This window comes from Salvelinus fontinalis, chromosome 35 (assembly GCF_029448725.1).
Source record: "Salvelinus fontinalis isolate EN_2023a chromosome 35, ASM2944872v1, whole genome shotgun sequence".
Taxonomy (NCBI): domain Eukaryota; kingdom Metazoa; phylum Chordata; class Actinopteri; order Salmoniformes; family Salmonidae; genus Salvelinus; species Salvelinus fontinalis.
In genome coordinates, this window is record NC_074699.1 from 41,251,668 (window position 1) to 41,276,210 (window position 24,543).

The 24,543-nt window shown below is 41.3% G+C and overlaps 1 protein-coding gene across 3 annotated transcripts in view; it reads right to left on the reverse strand.

Annotated features, from left to right (window-relative positions):
- The window catches only part of LOC129834882 (uncharacterized), a 53,954-nt gene that overhangs the window by 19,156 nt on the left and 10,255 nt on the right, over positions 1-24,543 (reverse strand). For 2 of the 3 annotated variants that reach the window (XM_055900241.1, XM_055900243.1), the window contains 12 exons: positions 13,222-13,351; positions 10,195-10,350; positions 9,751-9,888; positions 8,875-9,026; positions 6,291-6,394; positions 5,897-6,098; positions 5,442-5,573; positions 5,211-5,354; positions 4,917-5,052; positions 4,489-4,639; positions 4,264-4,400; positions 4,013-4,124 (listed from right to left, as the gene is read on the reverse strand). In XM_055900241.1, coding sequence (XP_055756216.1) covers positions 4,013-4,124; positions 4,264-4,400; positions 4,489-4,639; positions 4,917-5,052; positions 5,211-5,354; positions 5,442-5,573; positions 5,897-6,098; positions 6,291-6,394; positions 8,875-9,026; positions 9,751-9,888; positions 10,195-10,350; positions 13,222-13,351 — 1,694 coding nt within the window. The remainder of the gene's footprint in view (positions 1-4,012; positions 4,125-4,263; positions 4,401-4,488; positions 4,640-4,916; positions 5,053-5,210; positions 5,355-5,441; positions 5,574-5,896; positions 6,099-6,290; positions 6,395-8,874; positions 9,027-9,750; positions 9,889-10,194; positions 10,351-13,221; positions 13,352-24,543) is intronic. The other variant, XM_055900242.1, reaches the window with a different exon arrangement.

Genomic DNA, 24,543 nt, shown 5'->3' on the forward strand with positions numbered 1-24,543 from the left:
AAATTGTGAAACACTAAAAAAGTTATCCTTTTTAGATAAAACTACACTAAATATAAACTCAGCAAAAAATGAAACGTCCCCTTTTCAGGACCCTGTCTTTCAAAGATAATTCGTCAAAATCAAAATAACTTCACAGATCTTCATTGTAAACAGTTTAAACTCTTGTTTCCAATGCTTGTTCAATGAACTATAAACAATTAGTGAACATGCACCTGTGGAATGGTCGTTAAGACACTAACCACTTCCGGAGGACGTCCTCCAACCAATCGAAGCTTTTTCAGTATGAACTGACGTTGTCCATCCAATCATAGGATTAGGATCAGTGTGTTGTATTGGGGTTGTGCCGCAGAGCATTATGGGGGGGTTCTATGTGTTGAGAAGCTTGGTGAAATTATTGGATAGAGATTGAAGTGATAGTTGAGCATCTTTAGGATGCTATTCAATTCAAATTTGTTTCTTCAAATTACAGGAAACGGAGGAGGTAGATTCTAAATAGTTTTCCTTAGTTTTATAACTTTATTTTTGTGTCCAGTTAGTGCAATTTATTTCAATTTCCCTTGCTGACATCAGTAGCAAGTAGCAATAGCTAGCTAACTACCAGCTCGAGTGTGCATCTTTCGCTGCCAACACTACCGCAAATGTTGTTGACTTTTTGTTGAATAACCCCTTTCATTCTCTGGGGTACAAGAAAAAAAATTAAAACCGAGGGTCGACCTCTGCCTAAGATCAGTTTTGTGAAGGAGGATGAAAAGGTGATGCGTTCAATACAAATTGCTATCAAAAGTAAAGCTGGTTAACAGGGAGCCTTTCATCAAGCCTCCTGTATCAGGATAAAGGTAAGACCCAGATGCAGACTGTGTCGAAGTAACAATGTTTATTACAGCAACAGCGGCAAAGGTACAGGACAGCAGACAGGCTCAGGGTCAGGTCAGGCAGAGGTCGGTAATCCAGAGGTGGGGCAAAGGTACAGGATGGCAGGCAGGCTCAGGGTCAGGCGGGCATGCTCAGGGTCAGGACAGGCAAGGGTCAAAACCAGGAGGACGAGAAAAGAGAGACTGGGGAAAAGCAGGAGGTGATACAAAAACCGCTGGTTGACTTGACAAACAAGACGAACTGGCAACAGACAAACCGAGAACACAGGTATAAATACACTGGGGATAATGGGGAAGATGGGCAACACCTGGTGGAGACAAGCACAAAGACAGGTGAAACAGATCAGGGGGTGACATCCTGTATTGCTGGCGTTGCCTGCTTTTTGGAAAGTCTGAGCCTTGGGCGAAAGAAGGGTACAGTGACCTGAAGAACATCTATCGTTCAGCTAAACGGCAAAACAAAAGCTGGGAGCATATAAATACGCACATCAAATTCAAGTTTCTGGGAAAAAGCTGCATCAATCATGACGAAGGTCTGCATATTTAAACTGAGCAACACAACGAGAAAGTAAGAAGAAACAGGGATGTTCTCAGTAGCTTATCCACACCACTGCGTTTTAGGGCAATAATTGGCTTTTAGAGGACACGACGAGAGGGGAAGTTCTGCTAACAAGGGCAACTACAAGGAGCTTGCAGCAGTAATTGCACATTACGATGCTTTTCTTGCTGAACATATGGAACTTTCCACTGTTGAAGGTTGAGGTTGACGCAACCCATGTCGGGCACGCTCAAGTGGGCTTTCCACTTACCTCTGGTATTTATTTAGCAAAGATGACAACACATAATCACTCCGGACAGACACAAGCAAAAACTCATGACATAAATGTTGCAGCAGCCTAGGCTACACCTCAACATTAGAAATCTGACATGCTGTATGGGATGAAAACGAGACAATTTTTCAGTCTGATCAACTGTAGGCTACTAATAAAAGCAGATGCATACAGCCTATGTGCCCTGTCCATCTGGTGAGGGTAACATTATGTATTCATAGTCCATTTGTGTGTCTGGAGAAAATGTGAATGTGTTAAAATTTGGTTTATATTCAAAATTGGGCTGAGTAGGCTGCCTATACGTTTTCAATCCAAAAGTATTAACTGGAATTAATCAATCAACATAATAGTGATGACAGTTCTTTATAAGGCCTACAGTTCCATAGGACTGCTTGATGCAAGCTGAGCCCTGTGAGTTATATTGTCTATCAGTTGTTGTCTCTGTGTCTGGGTAGAGGAAATCCCCCTCCTAATCTAGTCTAAATATAATTCATATGAACAAGTATAAGGTTGCTGCAGTTTGACAGGGTTTTCATCCCCCCCTCAGGGCCAGGAGTTGTTTTTAAACCATGTGACCCATTTAGAAAAAACTGGTCCCATCATAGCCCTTATAAAACCTGATTAGGTTAACAAATAAGGAATAACTCCAGGCCCCAGGGGGTAAAAAGTGCCCCCCTACTCTGGGACCTATGGTGCCACCCGTCTGCTTGCAGTTGTCAGTTATCGTCAGGTATGTGGATGATCAGGGCTTTATTCAGGAACGTTTCTTGGGCTACTTTGATGTGTCAAGTGGGCGAGATGCACAGTCTGTTTGACTTTGTGAATTTTGAGATATCTGAGTTTAACTTCATGGAGAAACTTGTTGTTCAAACCGACGATGGCGCAGCTGTAATGGAATGTATCTGCTATTTGTATTTACATCCAAGTCCCCTCCTGTTCACTGATTTAAGAAGTGATGACCACTCCACTCCACTACCAGTGTCAACTCTCTCATGACATGAACTGAAGCCTCGTCTCATGTGCCCGCCCATCCACTGGCACATTGAATGTTTCCTCTCCAAGCACTGTGAGTACCCCTATCAATTTTCTCTCATTACTCTATGTAGAGTCAGTCACATACACAAACACAATCACATTATTACACATCAATGATTTTACTCCTTGCTTGAACTAACTCATTCTTAGTTATTTTGTCTAACTGTGTAGTGTGATGTGTTATTGTTTTTGTCTTCCAGGTCAAATACTGTCCTGCACTGAAGTCAAGCCTCTGAACACCTCAACTCATGCCTCATACCCTCATTCAATCACTGCTGTGATCCCTTCCCAAAACAGTGTAAGTAGCACTCTCATTCCCCATAATATTGTACTATAAATGTCTTTATTAAATGCTTTAGGTTAAAATAATTACTCTTTTGAAGATTTTTGAAACACACTTTGATGTCTCCGTGCGTTCCGTGCCTATACCGTGGGTCTCCCATCCTACTCAATGTTTCAAGTCACCAGCCTCCACTGGTAAACAGTGAACCATTGTTTAGGGTGTCCAATCAAAAATACATATTTTCACCATTAGGTAAAATATATTAATTTTGTAGATAATTCTCTAAGAAAATCAATGGTCCAAACCTCACGTCTCTTATCATAATTCCGTCAAAAGTTATTGGAGTTTTTTAAACGTCACTGAGCATATACCAACCTTTTTCTGAAGTTCGACACTGATTTTGAAGTCGCAGATGGGGCTACCTTATCACGTGTCCATGAGAAACCATGACCAACTCATGTCCGCTACATTCACGCCCCTTGGACCTGCCTCCTCCCCCACGCGTCAATGTATCTGGTGGGATATGAACCCAGGTCAACCGCGGGTGAAACCAACGTCTTAACCAATTTACTTTTTGGGTCGACACAGATTTTGAAGTCGCAGATGGGTCTACCGTATCATGAGCAACCATGACCGACTCATGTCCGCTATAATTGTAATACTGTACACCAGTAATTATGAGGCTTCTGGTGAAGTGGGCACTTCACTTCCTTTTAACCTCATATTCATTATCTCCAGCACCACACCATTGTCATGATATGTGAAAACAGTGATTTTATATGGAAAAAAATGGGGGGAAATGAAGTCAGTCATTTTCAAGAACTAATTTTCGTGGTGACAGAGCTGGCAAACCCCCCCTACCTGTCTGGAAACATGTGTGTTTTTGTAGGACCGTTTCTTCTTTTGACTACAGAATGTTAAAAAAAAAAATTCAATGTCATCTCAAACAGAATGCTTGAATAGTTCTCAATAGTTATTTTTAAGGTACTCACTGACTTGCCAACTCGTCCACATTCACAGGGATGAATTTCCCAGCTAAGCAATCAAAAACCTGGATCAGCTGAGGAGCCATTTTTTCTTTACTGATGTAAACACCAAGGTTATCTGTCAGGAAGAAAAAAACCAAAATCAAAACAAAGACATATTTATCCTGCAAACCCGGCAGATGGGTAAAGGGGCTTGAACGACTTTTGAATTCTATATAATGAAATATCTAATATTTGAAGACCCAGTAGTAGCCTACCTTCTCTCAAGAGAACGAGAAGTGGCCCCTCCACCCCTACAGCCCTCAACAGCAATGGTGGAGTCACCATCAGATGAGGGTATGCTTTCAACTGTTCATTCATGTTGCCAAAAGTCTTCTCTAGATTTATCTGAAAGCTTTAATTTGATCAAACATATTTTATCAAATTACACCTCTATAAATCCAAATGTTGTGAGGTAAATGCTATTGATGCAAATATATTACTTTTGACTAGTCACACGATCACATGAAATCCAAACAGGGAATGTTTTGATGAACAGAGGCAGACTGAGCAAAATCTTCTCAACATCAGTGGCTCTTCTCATTGAAGTTTCTCTCAGGTTCTCATCAGAGCAGTTTGGTATTTTTTCCCCATCTAAGCAATTGGAAAACAGTGTACATTATTATGAAATTAAAAAAGATAACTCCAAATTAAATAACTTGTCAAAAGTTCCAAGTTAAGAATAATAACAAACCATAACATTTGAAAAATATATGACAGCACTTAATCACGGGATACTGTAGCTATAGTTATTGCATGACATGCAATGCATTTTGACACTGTTTACTATCCAAATTGTGTCATGTTTTTGCTACTGCAAATACATCATCTACTGTCCTGTGCAAGATTGATGCTTGCAGCTATATTTTACCTTGAATTTTCTGCAGAACATACTGTTTTTCAAAGACCTCCGGTACATCAGGTAAACGAACTGGGTCACAGAAGCGTTCACCTGGTTGAGAGGTCAAAACGATTGGTGCATAGATCTCATATTGTGAACTCTCTCCCTGGGGAAGACAGAGAAGTCAAATCATAAATCATTTTCATAAGTGTGATGCCTCTAAACTAAAGTCAAGGTATTTTTCATGCAAAACAAATCAAGTTAGTATCTACATATTACTTCAACACGTTTTAATCTTTGGCATCTGTAAACATTCAGACATACCTCAGCTTCAGATATCAGGTGAGCCCAGCAAACTGGGGCATTCTCAAAAACGTCAGGGTCTTCAATGATCTTTTCGCCTCTTTTTTTTATTCGACTTGGCAGCAGCTCTCTGAAGAGATTGTACAGTCCTTCAACAATGGCAATCTAAAAGGAATACAAATTCTCTTAAGTCAAAACATTTGTTGAATTGAAGAATATTGTAGGCCTGCCTATGTTCACGTTTTGAATCACCTTCTGGGTCCCTGTTCCAATCTCATTTCTGCACAACAGCTGATACAGACTTTGGGCCAGAGGACTGCATCCACTGAGCTTTCGGATGAATGCAATCACTTTCTTGAAACCATCTCCAGAATGTTTCCCTTTCTGACAGAATTAGGGGAAAAAACATTTAATTTGAAGTACAAAGACCAATGACTCAACAAAAAAAACAACAACAGCACGCTTTGCCTGAGTTACTTGAATGCCGAAAGCAATGCTATTTGCTTGCCATTATTTAAGGTTAGTTAGTGGTTGCAGAAGCTAAGATGGTAAAATCACTCATGGCCAATAGACCATTCCCAATGCAACAGTATTTGCTAGTATTAGTAGCCTATAGTCACATAAATCTGATCAACACTGATGCATTGGACAGCAAGTAATGGATGGCATGACAGTATCACAGCAGTGTAAATAATATAATATCTCACAATGACATAAAGTGAAGAAAAGAAAACACTGAGTCCTTTCTGGGTTTGTTGCACTGATGGAACGACATCATTAAGGAAGATTGCTATTGTGTCTTGGGAGTGATCTTGATTGTGTTCGGGGAAAGACGATAAAGAAAAGTGCACTGTTGACTCCACGTTGATTCCACAGTCTTTCAATGTGTCTCCAACATGGCTTTCACCTCTGCAAAAAGATTGATATTGACTTAGCGATGGCTTTCATAGATAGTAATATTGTGTGAAAGATTTTTTTTTAGATTAATACTAAGGTAGTAAAATAAAAATTGTGTTATTTAAAATACATCGTCTTTGATGTTACGAAATGTATTAATGTTATATAATTTAAATAACAAATAATTAATGAACATAAGATTACTTATAATGGAGGACATGTGCTGGGATTCCACTTTCATTAGAGAGCTTCTGTCTCAAATTTGTAATTGTGTCACTTTCCAAGTTCACCTTGAGCTCATAGACTCCCTGTTGATGAAAGGTGTATAAATAAGTGACATTCATGATACAAGCAGGACCAACATTTTATAGAAACATGAGCTCGAGTATGCTTTCATGTCAAATGTCGTAGCTTAATCAGAATTAGTTAGGTAACATAGATGTAAGATGTTTTATTTACTTTCATAATATGCAGAATATCAGAAAGGGAGAAGTCAGGTTTGAATATTGTCTTCATATGTGAATGTATCTGTTAAACCATGTGAAGGGCTCCACAAGGTCTGTACGCCAGTCACCCTCCTTTTCTCATTGGGGGGAGGAGTATGGCAGTGTCTGGAACCATTGTATTACCCCGCTGATGTTGCACTTATCTTTCATAGTACAGTGGGGCAAAAAAGTATTTAGTCAGCCACCAATTGTGCAAGTTCTCCCACTTAAAAAGATGAGAGGCCTGTAATTTTCATCATAGGTACACTTCAACTATGACAGACAAAATGAGAAAAAAAATTCTAGAAAATCACATTGTAGGATTTTTTTATGAATTTATTTGCAAATTTTAGTGGAAAATAAGTATTTGGTCACCTACAAACAAGCAAGATTTCTGGCTCTCACAGACCTGTAACTTCTTTAAGAGGCTCCTCTGTCCTCCACTCGTTACCTGTATTAATGGCACCTGTTTGAACTTGTTATCAGTATAAAAGACACCTGTCCACAACCTCAAACAGTCACACTCCAAACTCCACTATGGCCAAGACCAAAGAGCTGTCAAAGAACACCAGAAACAAAATTGTAGACCTGCACCAGGCTGGGAAGACTGAATCTGCAATAGGTAAGCAGCTTGGTTTGAAGAAATCAAATGTGGGAGTAATTATTAGGAAATGGAAGACATACAAGACCACTGATAATCTCCCTCGATCTGGGGCTCCACGCAAGATCTCACCCCGTGGGGTCAAAATGATTACAAGAGCGGTGAGCAAAAATCCCAGAACCACACGGGGGGACCTAGTGAATGACCTGCAGAGAGCTGGGACCAAAGTAACAAAGCCTACCATCAGTAACACACTACGCCGCCAGGGACTCAAATCCTGCAGTGCCAGACGTGTCCCCCTGCTTAAGCCAGTACATGTCCAGGCCCGTCTGAAGTTTGCTAGAGAGCATTTGGATGATCCAGAAGAAGATTGGGAGAATGTCATATGGTCAGATGAAACCAAAATATAACTTTTTGGTAAAAACTCAACTCGTCGTGTTTGGAGGACAAAGAATGCTGAGTTGCATCCAAAGAACACCATACCTACTGTGAAGCATGGGGGTGGAAACATCATGCTTTGGGGCTGTTTTTCTGCAAAGGGACCAGGACGACTGATCCGTGTAAAGGAAAGAATGAATGGGGCCATGTATCGTGAGATTTTGAGTGAAAACCTCCTTCCATCAGCAAGGGCATTGAAGATGAAACGTGGCTGGGTCTTTCAGCATGACAATGATCCCAAACACACCGCCCGGGCAACGAAGGAGTGGCTTCGTTAGAAGCATTTCAAGGTCCTGGAGTGGCCTAGCCAGTCTCCAGATCTCAACCCCATAGAAAATCTTTGGAGGGAGTTGAAAGTCCGTGTTGCCCAGCAACAGCCCCAAAACATCACTGCTCTAGAGGAGATCTGCATGGAGGAATGGGCCAAAATACCAGCAACAGTGTGTGAAAACCTTGTGAAGACTTACAGAAAACGTTTGACCTCTGTCATTGCCAACAAAGGGTATATAACAAAGTATTGAGAAACTTTTGTTATTGACCAAATACTTATTTTCCACCATAATTTGCAAATAAATTCATTAAAAATCCTACAATGTGATTTTCTGGATTTTTTCCTCTCATTTTGTCTGTCATAGTTGAAGTGTACATATGATGACAATTACAGGCCTCTCTCATCTTTTTAAGTGGGAGAACTTGCACAATTGGTGGCTGACTAAATACTTTTTTGCCCCACTTTATATGACCTAGAGGTTCACTCCCCTTAGTGAGCTTCTCCAGGAGTGGGGAGAAGAGGGGGTGTATTTGAGATGGGAGTATCTAGAATTGACAATTGATATATGCCATTGGATGAGGTAATGTTTTGGTACTATGAAGTACCAAGAACAAGAAGTAGAACCTCGTTTAAGAGACCAAACTGAACGATAATTTATAGCTAATGCTATCTGGCTATGGGATACTCCTCTCTCAAGTAAAAGGCCCTTTGTGAAGTCCCTGAGATCTGTGGTTTGTCATGTGAGTTGAGAGGGGTGTATCTTGGCTATAAAAGATACTAAGTATTCTTTTGTAAGGACTCTCAGAGAATTAATTTATAGACACTGAATTGATCTGAGAGTCAAAGGGCTATGGTGAAGCTCATTTGATTAAAGATGGACTTTAAAATATAACTCTGACTTGTGTGTGGTTTGTAAACTCTCCTCATTTAGTAATACAGGAAATTACCACGACACAAACCAACAGAGTTAGACCAATGTAAAGAGGAATTCACCTTGAGCATGATGTGGCATCGAACATCATCCTCTCCTGTCATGTCAGTCATCTCTTGCAGTGGCATTTGGGGGGCTTGTTTCAAGTTCTCCTTGGGTGTAAATATGGCATAGAGCTCACTTCCATTTTCAATGTGCCTGTCTTTCAAAGACCCTAATGGGTGAAATATAAGAAGCAAGTCAACAAAAGGGATCCTTTGTTTATACTGAAGATGATTACAATTGCCACCCTTTTCCAATGGAAATGTTGACTCATTTGCAACATACACTGTGCTGTACGTATTCTGTAACAGGCTTTGTAAAATATGTGGGCCTATATTTAGCTGTGGCCTTGTGGTTAGTGTTGAGATTGGAAAGTTGGGGTTTGATTATGGAAACGTTTTGTGTTTTATCTTTCTCACACCTTTTATTATTTTATTTGTTAAGCAGCTTGAAATTAATGCAAGGTAAGAAATGTGTTACAAAGTTAAAGATTTACCCCCCAAAAATTATCTGCTTGGCACTCTGTATTAAGGATAGATTGGGGGTAAGGCCCTGCGACAGACGAGCATCATGTCCAGGGGGTGTACTTGTACATCTAGCTGCCTCGTGCTACAGAAACAGAAAAAAGCCTACTGTTCCTAGCCGTTCCGGCACGCACAAGTCAAGGTTGTGCAAGGCTACTTACTTCACTTACTATATGTAATTGAGGAGTCATCGTATTTGTATTTACTAAAATGTACTTTACCTGCATGTACCTGACTCAAGTTTCCTCTTTCTCTTTTTACTCCCAATACCTTTGTAACTAGCACCATTCAGTCAGAAATGGTTTCGTTGTCAAATAGCTAAATTATACAATTTATACAAACTGTATCAGGTATATTTCCAATATTACTTACATGTGTTAAAGAAAGGATCATCAGTTAGAGGCATTCCATCAACTGTGTAGAGGCACACAGCTTTAGAGTTCTCAATGCCCTCTTGGTGACAGATCCTTAGCATCAGGTCTTCAACGGTGTTTGTAGCAGGATCCATGTCTACATTAAAAGTTTAACAAAAGCTCAAACATAATAGAGACATGCCACAAAGAGTAGTGACAGTGATGTGATGATTTTTACATGACATGATTTTACATTTCCTCTCTCTTTATGGTCTCTACCTACATAAAGATAGTGTAAAGATGCAGTATTTTTTTATCAGCTGTGTAAAAATATTTCCCTGCATTAAATTTAAATAGCTAGGGAAATTAAATGATTGTGTGTCTGCCTTCCTCTTCCTTTTGAACCAGGCGAGTGCAGAATGCTGTGCTGTGCAAAAACAATTACTGCATCTGTATGTCTCACCTCTGATCTCCTTTAGCTCAGGACAGTGGGGGTATGTGTACCACAGTTGGAAAGCCTCCATTGATTTTTGTACAGGCATCGCTTGCTGTGGCGCTCTGAGTCTTTGGATGAAAACTTTCATTTTTTCAAAGCGATTCTTCTCTATTTGAGTAAAACCTGTAATTAAAAAATCACTTGGGAATAAGGTTATGAATCCCATAGGAAATGGATAAAATAAATAAGCATAAATACTGTAACTAAACAAATGCATTTTCCTTGGATAAATGCTGTTAGTAATTAATTGGTAATCCTTAACCTAACGCATTTTAGTTAGTCATTAGTTAATCCATTTGTCTAATTTGTGATGTGACTCCCTAAAACAATATCCCACTACCAACATAATCAGTGCCATCCGTTTGTCACCAAAACCCCATATACTACACACCACTGCGACCTGTATGCTCTCGTTGGCTGGCCCTCGCTTCATATTTGTCGCCATACCCACTGGCTCCAGGACATCTATAAGTTTTGCTAGGTAAAGCCCCGCCTTATCTCAGCTCACTGGTCACCATAGCAGCACCCACCCGTAGCACGCGGTCCAGCAGGTATATTTCACTGGTCACCTCTAAAGCCAACTCCTCATTTGGCCGCCTTCCCTTCCAGTTCTCTGCTGCCAATGACTGGAACGAATTGCAAAAATCACTGAAGCTGGAGACTCATATCTCCCTCACTAACTTTAACTTTAAGCATCAGCTGTCAGAGCAGCTTACCGATCATTGCACCTGTACATAGCCCATCTGTAAATAGCCCACCCAACTACCTCATCCCCATGTTGTTATTTTTTTTTGCTCCTTTGCACAACAGTGTCTCTACTTGCACATTCATCTTCTGCACATCTATCACTCAAGTGTTTAATTGCTCAATTGTAATTATTTTGCCACTATGGCCTATTTATTGCCTTACCTCCCTAATCTTACTACATTTGCACACACTGTATATAGATTTTTCTATTGTGTTATTGACTGTACGTTTGTTTATTCCATATGTAACTCTGTGTTGCACTGCTTTGCTTTATCTTGGCCAGGTCGCACTTGTAAATGAGAACTTGTTCTAAACTGGCCTACCTGGTTAAATAAAGGTGAAAAAAAAATAAAAAATCTACTAGTTATGGTAAAGTAGCCAATAATAACTACCCCGTCAACCCAGTCCGTTTTGCTCCATAGTTTGTTTCCAACCATAACTGAAAAATGAATAATTTCTGTATTACTTGTTGGTCTAACGCTATCAGTTCAGAAAGTAACCATGCTTGGTCATTTTTTTTGTAGAACAACTATGAGAAAGTCAGTTCTGGATGAGTTAAATTTTATTTAAAAAATGTACCCCCTTTATTTCCCTCCCCAATTGGTAGTAGTTACAGTCTTGTCTCATCGCTGCAACTCCCGTACGGACTCAGGAGAGGTGAAGGTCGAGAGCCATGCGTCCTCCGAAACACAACCCAACCAAGCCGCACTGCTTCTTGACACAATGCCCATCCAACCCGGAAGCCAGCCACACCAATGTGTCGATGAGACAAGGATACCATGAGCCTCCCGGTTGCGGCCGGCTGCGACAGAGCCTGGACTCGAACCAGAATCTCTGGTGGCACAGCTAGCACTGCGATGCAGTGCCTTAGACCACTGCGCCACCCGGGAGGCCCTGGATGCGTTCAATTTGATTGAACTTTTGCTACGTTGCACTGAATGACATGTTTCCCCAAAACGTTCTTCAACGTCCTTGAACCGACTTTGAGGCAGCCTACATTTGCTCCATTTGGTGAGTGTGGCTTGAAGCAATGAGTGACATATTTGAAGGGCAACTGTGCATTTTGAACACACTACCCAACCCCTCCCCGTTTTTCAATTGGTCGTTCAGAACAGCACTGTTTCCGTTTAATTGAACGTTGCGTTACGTTTAGGTTTGTTTTGTACTGAACGCAGCTCTGGTGACTTTTCTACTCCAAAATTCATGAAAATAAAATGGTGAGACCATTAAAATGTTCCCCTCCAAAAATGAGCCTAACAAAATATTGGTCTATATTATCAGGCTGGTGTGTTATTTAGCAATAAGCATTATCACCTGTAGTCCACCTGATGCAGTGTAATGCTGAAGCATGGGGTTGCCCATCTGAATTTTTGCTAATCATTAATTAGATTGTGCTTCACAAACTTTTTCATGGTCCCCTTTTCATCATGGGAGAACATCATTTGACCCCCAATGCCCCCTAACCTCCCCACAAAAATGGTATGAATACATTTCACTCTTCAAGAAACAGTACATAAACACTAGTAACTGGTTCCCATTCCATATTGAAATAAAAAAATGTATAAAGGAGAAATAAACCAGCTTACAATGTCACATACATCCCTATCAATGAAGACTAGGCTGGACCCATTTCTTTTGTAAATGTTGTCAATTGAAATAGAATATAAAGGTTGTTCTGGAAGTATTGTTAGGGTGATTATAATGTTGCATAAATATGATTAGTGCGCCCCCCCCTCTAATTATGATGCCTACTAGAAACCAGTTGTTTCAAAGTTTATAATACTACCAAAGTTGTCTTTGAACTCACAAAATTTAGCACAATACAAGCGTTACCAATTATCACTCGTTTTGATAAATAACGCTCACACCAGATGCACATCTCGTCACTTTGCAATAGAAACTTTCACCATTTGAAAAATGTCCTTTCAATGTAAAACTTTTTTGTGCTTACCATGTTAAACGTTAGCTCACAGAATTACGGGTTTGTTAGAGAAAGAAAGGAGCTATTGCTCCATTCTTACAAATCTTGTGCAACTTTTTATTCCTTCACAAACCATGGACTTTGAGGACTCGGCCAAACCAAAAGCATAATTGGTGGGTGAAACTAATTAATAAAATGAGTAATTGAGTAGGCTGTGCAGTGTTTAAACCACAGAATGCCATGGTATATTATTGAGGGAGTCAAATTGGCCTCTCTAATATCAGGTTGACCCCTTTTCCTCTGGAAAGTTACAGCCTGATCCTTACCCATGTTGACTAGATCTTCACCAGTTATGTCTTCAACGAAATCTCTCTCATCTTTGACACCAAATGTGCGGAATTTATCGTAGTAGGGTTCCAGTCTGTGCTGCTGGAGAATGTTGAATATCTTATCCATCTGAAACAATAAACAAAGGACAAATATCAAATTGGCCTACGCATTATATAAAACGGGGTTGTTTGGATCCTGGATGTTGATTGGACCAGTTTAAATTTTGCGACTTTGTCGCTCGATTTAGCGAGTTTTTAGACCCCTCCAGTGACCTTTGTTGGTAAAAGAGGCTAGTGTCACGAGAGTCGGAGAAGCTGTCTGTGTAACAGAAGTCACAGCAACGGCTCACACACAGGCATAGAAGTACATGGGAGAGAGGATGATAATACTATGTTGGGGACCGCAGCAAGGCTAATTAGTGCTGTGACTTCGTCGCGGCAACGGCAAAATATGTTCAAGGCGCCGATGTGGACAAAAGCTGGTCGAATGTCGCGTGAAATACATCCAAGTGACAAGGAATGAATAGACACACTTGCACTCGAATTGCCGAGCACAGAGCCAAGTGACTTGCAGAAGGGAACGAGTCCGGTTCAGTTGGTTCACTCGCGTTATCAAGTTGGTTGGTCCCCAGTGCGGGGTAGTTTAAATTTGTCAGCGTGCGCGAGGATGAATTGATTATCCAGCGCAGGGTTGATTGAATTGTCTGTGTTCAGTTGAGCCCTGCAAGAGGGAGATTCAGTAGGTCCGCGGTTGTATATGTTTTTATGACATGATTCATGAATATTGACAGCTACCATGCTGACAAATAAGTCTAAATCTTAATAATTTACAAATATTGTCACAAACATAAACAAACTGTTTACATGAAGTTTCACTTGTTAGGGACATGTAGAATGAAACCGTAACAAGACCAGGACAATAAAGTGGATTTACTAGTATATGGTTGGGAATAAATCACACAAGCACATGTAGGCTACATCATAAAATTTAGTTTTTATGACATCATTCATTAATATTGACAGCCACCATGATGATGAATAAGCCTTGAAACAAATGTAATAATTTACAATATTGTCTCAAACAGAAATAAACTGTGGTTACACATGAAGTTTCACTTGCTTGTTCAACATTATATTTATTTAACAACCTTGTGTAAAAGTACAAAATTGACCCACATTTCTATGTAACTATCCATTTAGAAAGGATATAGGCCTACACTTGCTAACCCAAATTTAAAATAAATAGTGAAATAGGTTTAAAAAAGTGCTAATCTGCATCAGCTGTCACTTTTTGTGCATTTTTAAGCATTTATGTAACCAAAACATCCACATGAAGCACATAAAGGCCTCATAATTCATAAAGGTCATGTTAACTGACTGATATTATCTCATAGAACAAAACGTATATGATCTCCTAAGCCTGTATTAACCTCAGACCTTATTTTCGGGCGTTTATCCCAAAACCCCATTCTTTCCCCATTTGTTATGGGCAGCATCGCATTAGTGGAAACCAAGACTGTTCAAGACTGTTCTCAAGGCAGGCCAGGTTGTAGCTAGATATGTTAATCAAATCAAATTTTACTTGTCACATGCTCAAAATACAACAGGTGTAGACTTTACTGTGAAATGCTTACTACAAGCCCTTTCCCAACAACGCAGAGTTAGAAAGTAAGAAAAATAAAATAGTAAGATAATAAAATAACAACAATGAGACTATATACAAGGATTACCGGTACCAAGTCAATGTGCAGGGGTACGAGGTAGTTGAGGTAATATGTACATGTAGGTAGGGGTAAAAGTGACTTGGCAATCAGGATAGATAATAAAGTGTCTGTGAGGGTGTGTGTATACTGTATGTATGGCGTCAATATGTGTGTGTGTGTGTGTGTGTGTGTTTGTTTGTGTGTGTGTTGGAGTGTCAGTGTAGTATGTGTGAGTGTGTGGGTAGAGTCCAGTGAGTGTACATCGAGCCGGTGCCAGAGAATCAGTGCAAATAAAAAGGAGATCAATGCAAATAGTCAGGACAGCCATTTGATTAACTGTTCAGCAGTCTTATGGCTTTGGTGTAAAAACTGTTCGGGAGCCTTTTAGTCCCAGTCTTAACGTTCCGGTACCGCTTGCCGTGCGGTAGCAGAGAGAACAGTCTATGACTTGGGTAGCTAGAGTCTGACAATTTTTAGGCCCTTCCTCTGACACTGCCTGGTATAGAGGTCCTGGAATATTTGAAGCCTCCTGAGGGGGAAGAAAAGTTGTCTTGCTCTCTTCACGACTGTGTTGGTGTGACCATGACAGGTCCTTAGTGATTTGGACACTGAGGAACTTGAAGCTCTCAACCTGTTCCGCTACAGCCCCATTGATGTGAATGGGGGCGTGATCGGCCCTCCATTTCCTGTAGTCCACGATCAGCTGCTTTGTCTTGCTCACGTTGAGGGAGTATTTGTTGTCCTGGCACCACAAAGCCAGGTCTCTGACCTCCTCCCGATAGGCTGCCTCATCGTTGTCGGTAATCAGACCTACCACCGTCGTGACGTTGGCAAACTTAATTATGGTTTTGGAGTCGTGAGCGGCCACTCAGTCGTGGGTTAACAGGGAGTACAGGCACCCCTGAGTGGTCCCCATGTTAAGGGTCAGTGTGGCAGATGTGTTGTTGCCTACACTATTAGGGGGGGGGGGGGCTTGTAAGGAAGTCCAGGATCCAGTTGCAGAGGGAGGAGTTCAGCCCTAGGGTCCTAAGCTTAGTCATGAACTTCAGAGGGCACTATGTTGAACGCTGTGCTGTAGTAAATGAACAGCATTCTCACATAGATGTTTATTTTTGTCCAGGTGGGAAAGGGCAGTGTGGATTGTGATAGAATAATTTGTACGTTTAAGATAATGACTAAAGTATTCCACCCTGAAACCATATAATTGTATGAAATGTGTTAGAATCATAATTCAATAATGTGATGTGACTAGGCCATTGTGTTACTATTTCGCAATATGAGCTGGGTATAGTTGTGTCACGCCCTGACCTTAGAGATCCTTATTATTCTCTATGTTTGGTTAGGTCAGGGTGTGACTCAGGTGGAATATTCTGTTTTCTATTTCTTTGTGTTTGGCCGAGTGTGGTTCCCAATCAGAGGCAGCTGTCTATCGTTGTCTCTGATTGGGGATCATATATAAGTTGTCATTTTCCGTTTGGGTTTTGTGGGGTCTTGTTTTCTGTTTAGTGTTTTCCTGACAGAACTCTGCGCTTTTTGTTTTTGATTTTGTTGTCATCAATAAAAATACAATGTACGCCTACCACGCTGCGCCTTGGTCTCCTTCTCCCAACGAGAGCCGTAACAAGTTGAGACATTCAAGGACAACAATAGTTTGCAAGACTGCCACATCTGGCAAGCATCAGAGCCGGTGTAGAAGGATTCGATCTTAGTCCTGTATTTACGCTTTGAAAAGCAGCAGCTCTAGCCTTTAGCTCAGTGTGGATGTTGCCTGTAATCCATGGCTTCTGGTTGGGATATGTACGTACAGTGGGGAGAACAAGTATTTGATACACTGCCGATTTTGCAGGTTTTCCTACTTACAAAGCATGTAGAGGTCTGTAATTTTTATCATAGGTACACTTCAACTGTGAGAGACGGAATCTAAAACAAAAATCCAGAAAATCACATTGTATGATTTTTAAATAATTAATTTGCATTTTATTGCATGACATAAGTATTTGAACACCTACCAACCAGTAAGAATTCCGTCTCTCACAGACCTGTTAGTTTTTCTTTAAGAAGCCCTCCTGTTCTCCACTCATTACCTGTATTAACTGCACCTGTTTGAACTCGTTACCTGTATAGAAGACACCTGTCCACACACAATCAAACAGATTCCAACCTCTCCACAATGGCCAAGACCAGAGAGCTGTGTAAGGACATCAGGGATAAAATTGTAGACCTGCACAAGGCTGGGATGGGCTACAGGACAATAGGCAAGCAGCTTGGTGAGAAGGAAACAACTGTTGGCGCAATTATTAGAAAATGGAAGAAGTTCAAGATGACGGTCAATCACCCTCGGTCTGGGGCTCCATGCAAGATTTCACCTCGTGGGGCATCAATGATCATGAGGAAGGTGAGGGATCAGGCCAGAACTACACGGCAGGACCTGGTCAATGACCTGAAGAGAGCTGGGACCACAGTCTCAAAGAAAACCATTAGTAACACACTACGCCGTCATGGATTAAAATCCTGCAGCGCACGCAAGGTCCCCCTGCTTAAGCCAGTGCATGTCCAGGCCTGTCTGAAGTTTGCCAATGACCATCTGGATGATCCAGAGGAGGAATGGGAGAAGGTCATGTGGTCTGATGAGACAAAAATAGAGCTTTTTGGTCTAACTCCACTCGCCGTGTTTGGAGGAAGAAGAAGTATGAGTACAACCCCAAGAACACCATCCCAACCGTGAAGCATGGAGGTGGAAACATCATTCTTTGGGGATGCTTTTCTGCAAAGGGGACAGGACGACTGCACCGTATTGAGGGGAGGATGGATGGGGCCATGTATCGCGAGATCTTGGCCAACAACCTCCTTCCCTCAGTAAGAGCATTGAAGATGGGTCGTGGCTGGGTCTTCCAGCATGACAACGACACGAAGCACACAGCCATGGCAACTAAGGAGTGGCTCCGTAAGAAGCATCTCAAGGTCCTGGAGTGGCCTAGCCAGTCTCCAGACCTGAACCCAATAGAAAATCTTTGGAGGGAGCTGAAAGTCCGTATTGCCCAGCGACAGCCCCGAAACCTGAAGGATCTGGAGAAGATCTGTAGGGAGGAGTGGGCCAAAATCCCTGCTGCAGTGTGTGCAAACCTAGTCAAGAACTACAGGAAACGTATGATCTCTGTAATTGCAAACAAAGGTTTCTGTACCAAATATTAAGTTCTGCTTTTCTGATGTATCAAATACTTATGTCATGCAATAAAATGCAAATTAATTACTTAAAAATCATACAATGTGATTTTCTGGATTTTTGTTTTAGATTCCGTCTCTCATAGTTGAAGTGTACCTATGATAAAAATTACAGACCTCTACATGCTTTGTAAGTAGGAAAACCTGCAAAATCGGCAGTGTATCAAATACTTGTTCTCCCCACTGTATATGGTCACTGTGGCGAAAGCGTTGTCAATGTACATATTAATGAAGCCGGTGTGGTAAACTCCTCAATGCCATTGGATGAATCCAGGAACATATTCCAGTCTGTGCTAGCGAAAAAATCCTGTATCTTAGCATCCGCTTCATCGACCATTTCCGTGTTGAGCTGGTACTTGTAATAAATGTTGTTTTTATTTGACCTTAACACATAGCTATAATACTGTTATAATGCCTTCCTTATTAAAGCAGACTTTGTTGCAAATATCTTGCTACACCCCACAGTTAAACACGTTCTGCCCGTAACAGATACTAACCTCACTCCCACACGCAGGGGAGGATGGCTGACTCAGACCTTTTATGACCACTGATAAGGCAGGCATGCCACTATACGAGCACGCACATGCACACACACACACACACACACACACCCTTGTTTCAGGCTGGGTTTCCAAGAACAAAGAACAGTGCCAAGAACCAATGGGATATTGACACCAGCGTGGAGGGGAGGGGCCTCCACTTACAACGACCAGTCAGGAGCACGAACTACCAGAATCTACCTACGTCATTCACTGTATAAAATGTACTGCACAATATGTTTCGGGACTCGCTTCTGCTAGTTCCTTCTGAGCTAAATGAACGAGTCCGTGCACGCTTTGCTCAGATATCTTTACCTCCGAATAAACTGTCTTTACTATATCTTATCCACCTCGTCCAGCGTCTCAACTTGGTCTCATTTCTCAAGTAACGATTCATCAACATACTTCCTATTTTACTTTTTATTTGTAATCAGGAGGATAGAGGCATGGTCAGATTTGCCAAATGGAGGGCGAGGGAGAGCTTGGTATGCATTTCTGTGTGTGGAATAAAGATGATCTAGAGGCCTCTAGTTGCACAGGTGACATGCTGGTAGAAATTAGGTAAGAACTATTTTTGTTTTCCTACATTAAAATCACCGGCCACTAGGAGCGCAGCCTCTGGGTGAGCATTTTATTGTTCTCTTATTGTTAGGAATTTTATGAATAATGACTAAACAATGTCTACATTTAGATAAAACTATAATTAATTGAACTCTACCCTGTATTATTATATCTGATTAATAATGTTAATTCATAAGGAAGGGATTATGTAGCATGAACAAGGAGTAATTAAAACATAATAAACACCATTCCAACTTAGTTGGAGAGGTATGTGATGTGGGTATGAAGTAAGCAAAAAGGATCGTTAAACTATGGTTGAACCGACTCAACGTAGCCCTGGGATGTTTAGATAAGGCAGCGAGTGACTCCCTAGGTCACAGGTGTCAAACTCATTCCACGGAGGGCCGAGTGTCTGCGGGTTTTCGTTCCTCCCTTGTACTTGATTGATGAATTAACATCACTAATTAGTTAGGAACTCCCCACACCTGGTTGTCTAGGGCTTTATTGAAAGGAAAAACCAAAAACCTGCAGACACAAGGCCCTCCGTGGAATGAGTTTGACACCCCTGCCCTAGGTCTTCCATTATCTTGAGCTGTCTGCTAAAGTGGTAATAAATTATGGTGAAACTTCAGGAGTTAATCTAGTTATATTGTGTGTCGTGTGTGCGCTGGTGAGTTGGAATGAACTTTTGAACCTGTTTTGTCTTGGTCAAGAGGAGGAGCTTCATTCTGTAACCAATGACGTCATATTTTGTATATAAACTGTTGTTTGTGGTTAAATGGGAGCGTGCTCTGAGAATAAATACTATTATCTAATTTTAATAAGACTGGTCCCTGTCTATTTTATGCTAATAAGAATCTTACAAATTCTTAGAAACAGAGTGATTTTAATTAATGAGCACATAAAGGAATTATTAAATTCCCCTAACAATTGGCACTACACAGCTCGTTGAATGCGGTCTTAGTGCCAGCATCGGTTTGTGGTGGTAAGTAGACAGCTACGAAAAATATAGGTTAAAACTCTCTTGGTAAATAGTATAATCTACAGCAGGAATGGGCAACTTTGATGGAGGCCACAAAAAAACGGAACTCATCTTGAAGGGTCAGTGACATTGAAGTGGGTCAGTGACATTGAAGAGAATTGTATTTATTATTTTATGTTCCTTTTGAGCTCAGGTGCATCCTGTTTCCACTGATCACCCTGAGATATTTCTACAACTTGATTGGAGTCCACCTGTCGTAAATTCAATTGATTGGACATGATTTGGAAAGGCACACACTTGTTAATATAAGGTTCCACAGTTGACAGTTCATGTCAGAGCAAAAACCATGCCATGAGGTTGAAGGAATTGTCCGTAGAGACAGGATTGTGTTGAGGCACAGATCTGGGGAAGGGTACCACTCTTAACGGAAGAAGTTTGGAACAACCAATAATCTTCCTAGAGCTGGCCACCCGGCCAAACTCAGCAATCGAGGGACAAGGGCATTGGTCAAGGAGGTGACCAAGAACCGGATGGTCACTCTGACAGAGCTCCAGAGTTCCTCTGTGGAGATGGAAGAACCTTCCAGAAGGACAACCATCGCTGCAGCACTCCACCAATCAGGCCTTTATGAAAGAGTGGCCACAGTTAAAAGGCACATGATAGCCCGCTTTGAGTTTGCCAAAAGGCACCTTGATGTATGAAACCAAGATTGAACTCTTTGGCCTGAATGCCAAGCGTCACGTCTGGAAGAAAACGTCATCCCTACGGTGAAGCATGGTGGACGCAGCATCATGCTGTGGGGATGGTTTTCAGCGGCAGGGACTGGGAGACTAGTCAGGATTGAGGGAAAGATGAACGGAGCAAAGTACAGAGAGATCCTTGATGAAAACCTGCTTGAGAGCGCTCAGGACCTCAGTCTGGGGCAAATGTCCTTGAGTGGCCCAGCCAGATCCAAGACTTGAACCTGATCAAACATCTCTGGAGAGACCTGTAAAAAAGCTGTGCAGCGACGCTCCCCATCCAACCTGACAGAGCTTGAAATGATCTGCAGAAGGATGGGAGAAACATTCTTCCACTGCAAATCTACCATTCCAGTGTTTTACTTGCTATATTGTATTTACTTCGCCACCGTGGCCTTTTTTTGCCTTTTACCTCCCGTATCTCACCTCATTTGCTCACATTGTAAAAATACTTATTTTTCTACTGTATTATTAACTCTATGTTTGTTTTACTCCATGTGTAACTCTGTGTTGTTGTATGTGTCGAACTGCTTTGCTTTATCTTGGCCAGGTCGCAATTGTAAATGAGAACTTGTTCTCAACTAGCCTACCTGGTTAAATAAAGGTGAAATAAAATAAAAAATAGAGGTGTGCCAAGCTTGTAGTGTAGTGTCATACCCAAGGAAACTCAAGGCTGTAATCGTTATCCAAAAGTACGAGTAAAGGGTCTGAATACTTATTTAAATGTGCTATTTCATTTTTTCATTGTTTTTAAATTGCAAACATTTCTAAAAACCTGTTTTTGCTTTGTCATTATGGGGTATTGTGTGTAGATTGATGAGGGGAAAAAAGGATTTAATCCATTTTAGAATAAGGCTGTAACGTAACAAAATGTGTAAAAAGTCAAGGGGTCTGAATACTTTCTGAATGCACTGTACGTACACCTCAAATGAAGGTGTATTCTCAGGTGACGAATCTCTGATCTTAGCAGCGCCATTCTTAGGCTTCCGCATTATAGCACTACCGTCTCTCCCAGGTAGCCTCCATTTGCACACACTGTATATAGATGTGTCTATTTTTTTCTATTGTGTTATTGACTGTACGTTGTTTACATTTGTTTATGTGTAACTCTGTGTTGTTGTTATTGTCGCACTGCTTTGCTTTATCTTGGCCAGGTTGCAGTTGTAAATGAGAACTTGTTCTCAACTGGCCTACCTGGTTAAATAAAGGTGAAAAACTGAGACACTTATTGTTATCATAGAAATTAAATGAGTACAACAGACATCAAATCAACATTCCATGGCACTAGCAGACATCTTTTGGTGTAACGTTTTTGGAATTTTAATTTGCAGCTTTAGTTACGATCAACTCAACTGACATTTCAATGTTAAGTCAAATTACGCTTAGTTGCTATGGTGCCGCCTCAATTTGCTTTGCATATAAACTCAGCAAAAAAAGAAACGTCCCTTTTTCAGGACCCTGCCTTTCAAAGATAACTCGTAAAAATCCAAATAACTTCACAGATCTTCATTGTAAAGGGTTTACACTGTTTCCCATGCTTTTTCAATGAACCATAAACAATTAAAGAACATGCACCTGTGGAACGGTCGTTAAGACACTAACAGCTTACAGACGGTTGGCAATTAAGGTCACAGTTATGAAAACTTAGGACACTAAAGAGGTCTTTCTACTGACTCTGAAAAACAACCAAAGAAAGATGCCCAGGGTCCCTGCTCATCTGCGTGAACGTGCCTTAGGCATGCTGCAAGGAGGCAAGACTGCAGATGTGGCCAGGGCAATAAATTGCAATGTCCGTACTTTGAGACGCCTAAGACAGCGCTACAGGGAGACAGGATGGATAGCTGATTGTCCTCGCAGTGGCAGACCACATGTAACAACACCTGCACAGGATCGGTACATCCGAACATCAACCTGCGGGACAGGTACAGGATGGCAACAACAACTGCCCGAGTTACACCAGGAACGCACAATCCCTCCATCAGTGCTCAGACTGTCCGCAATAGGCTGAGAGAGGCTGGACTGAGGGCTTGTAGGCCTGCTGTAAGGCAGATCCTCACCAGACATCACAAGCAACAACGTCGCCTGTGGGCACAAACCCACCATCGCTGGACCAGACAGGACTGGCAAAAAGTGCTCTTCACTGACGAGTCGCAGTCTTTTCTCACCAGGGGTGATGGTCGGATTCGCGTTTAACTTCGAAGGAATGAGCGTTACACCGAGGCCTGTACTCTGGAGTGGGATCGATTTGGAGGTTGAGGGTCCGTCATGGTCGGGGCAGTGTGTCACAGCATCATCGGACTGAGCTTGTTGTCATTGCAGGCAATCTCAACGCTGTGCGTTACAGGGAAGATATCCTCCTTCCTCATGTGGTACCCTTCCTGTAGGCCCATCCTGAAATGACCCTCAAGCATGACAATGCCACCAGCCATACTGCTCGTTCTGTGCGTGATTTAATGCAAGACAGGAATGTCAGTGTTCTGCCATGGCCAGCGAAGAGCCCGGATCTCAATCCCATTGAGCACGTCTGGGACCTTTTGGGTCAGAGGGTGAGGGCTAGGGCCATTTCCCCCAGAAATGTCCGGGAACTTGCAGGTGCCTTGGTGAAAGAGTGGGGTAACATCTCACAGCAAGAACTGGCAAATCTGGTGCAGTCCATAAGGAGGAGATGCACTGCAGTACTTAATGCACCTGATGGCCACACCAGATACTGACTGTTACTTTTGATTTTGACCCCCCTTTGTTCATGGACACATTATTCCATTTCTTTTAGTCACATGTCTGTGGAATTTGTTCAGTTTATGTCTCAGTTGTTGAATCTTGTTATGTTCATACACATATTTACACATGTTAAGTTTGCTGAAAATAAACGCAGTTGACAGAGAGGACGTTTCTTTTTTTGCTGAGTTTATAACACTCTTGTTCTATCTCTGTAATTTTTTAGCTTCTCTCTGTATCCTATACATGCAGTAAGAATGATTACCATTGTAATGATGTATTACAATTCTGTCAGCCATCTTTTATACCACTAGCCAAATTGCCATGGTCTGGTCAACCATGTCTCTTCTACTCATTCTAAGGGTATTATTATGTAAAATAATTTAGAAATGCGTGTGCAATAATGTTATGCAGAGCCACTGTCATTGTAAGTTTGCCAGTTTGCTATAGAATAGAATGCTAAGTAGAAAGTAGTAGTCATAGAAAGTAAGTAGAACTGCAGCCAAAGTAAACTTTACAGGCTTCTGTATATCTCACATTCGAATGTCAGCAATATAAAACACTGTAGAGGCGACGATGGCTAAGCCTGCTACAACCATGTTTCTGTAGCCTTGTGACTTTTATGATTTCTAATTTAGTAACTATTAAAACTACAATATGTAACTTTTTGGGCAACCGACACAATTCACATAGAAATGTGAGTTATAGATCTTTCATTCCAGTTGAAAGCAAGTCTAAGAAGCGGTAGATGTGTTCTATGTGTGCTATTTCTATGCTTCTCATTCTGAAGTTTCGTTTTTTGTGTCTTTTACATTCGGTTTTGTACACCAGCTTCAAACAGCTGAATATACAATATA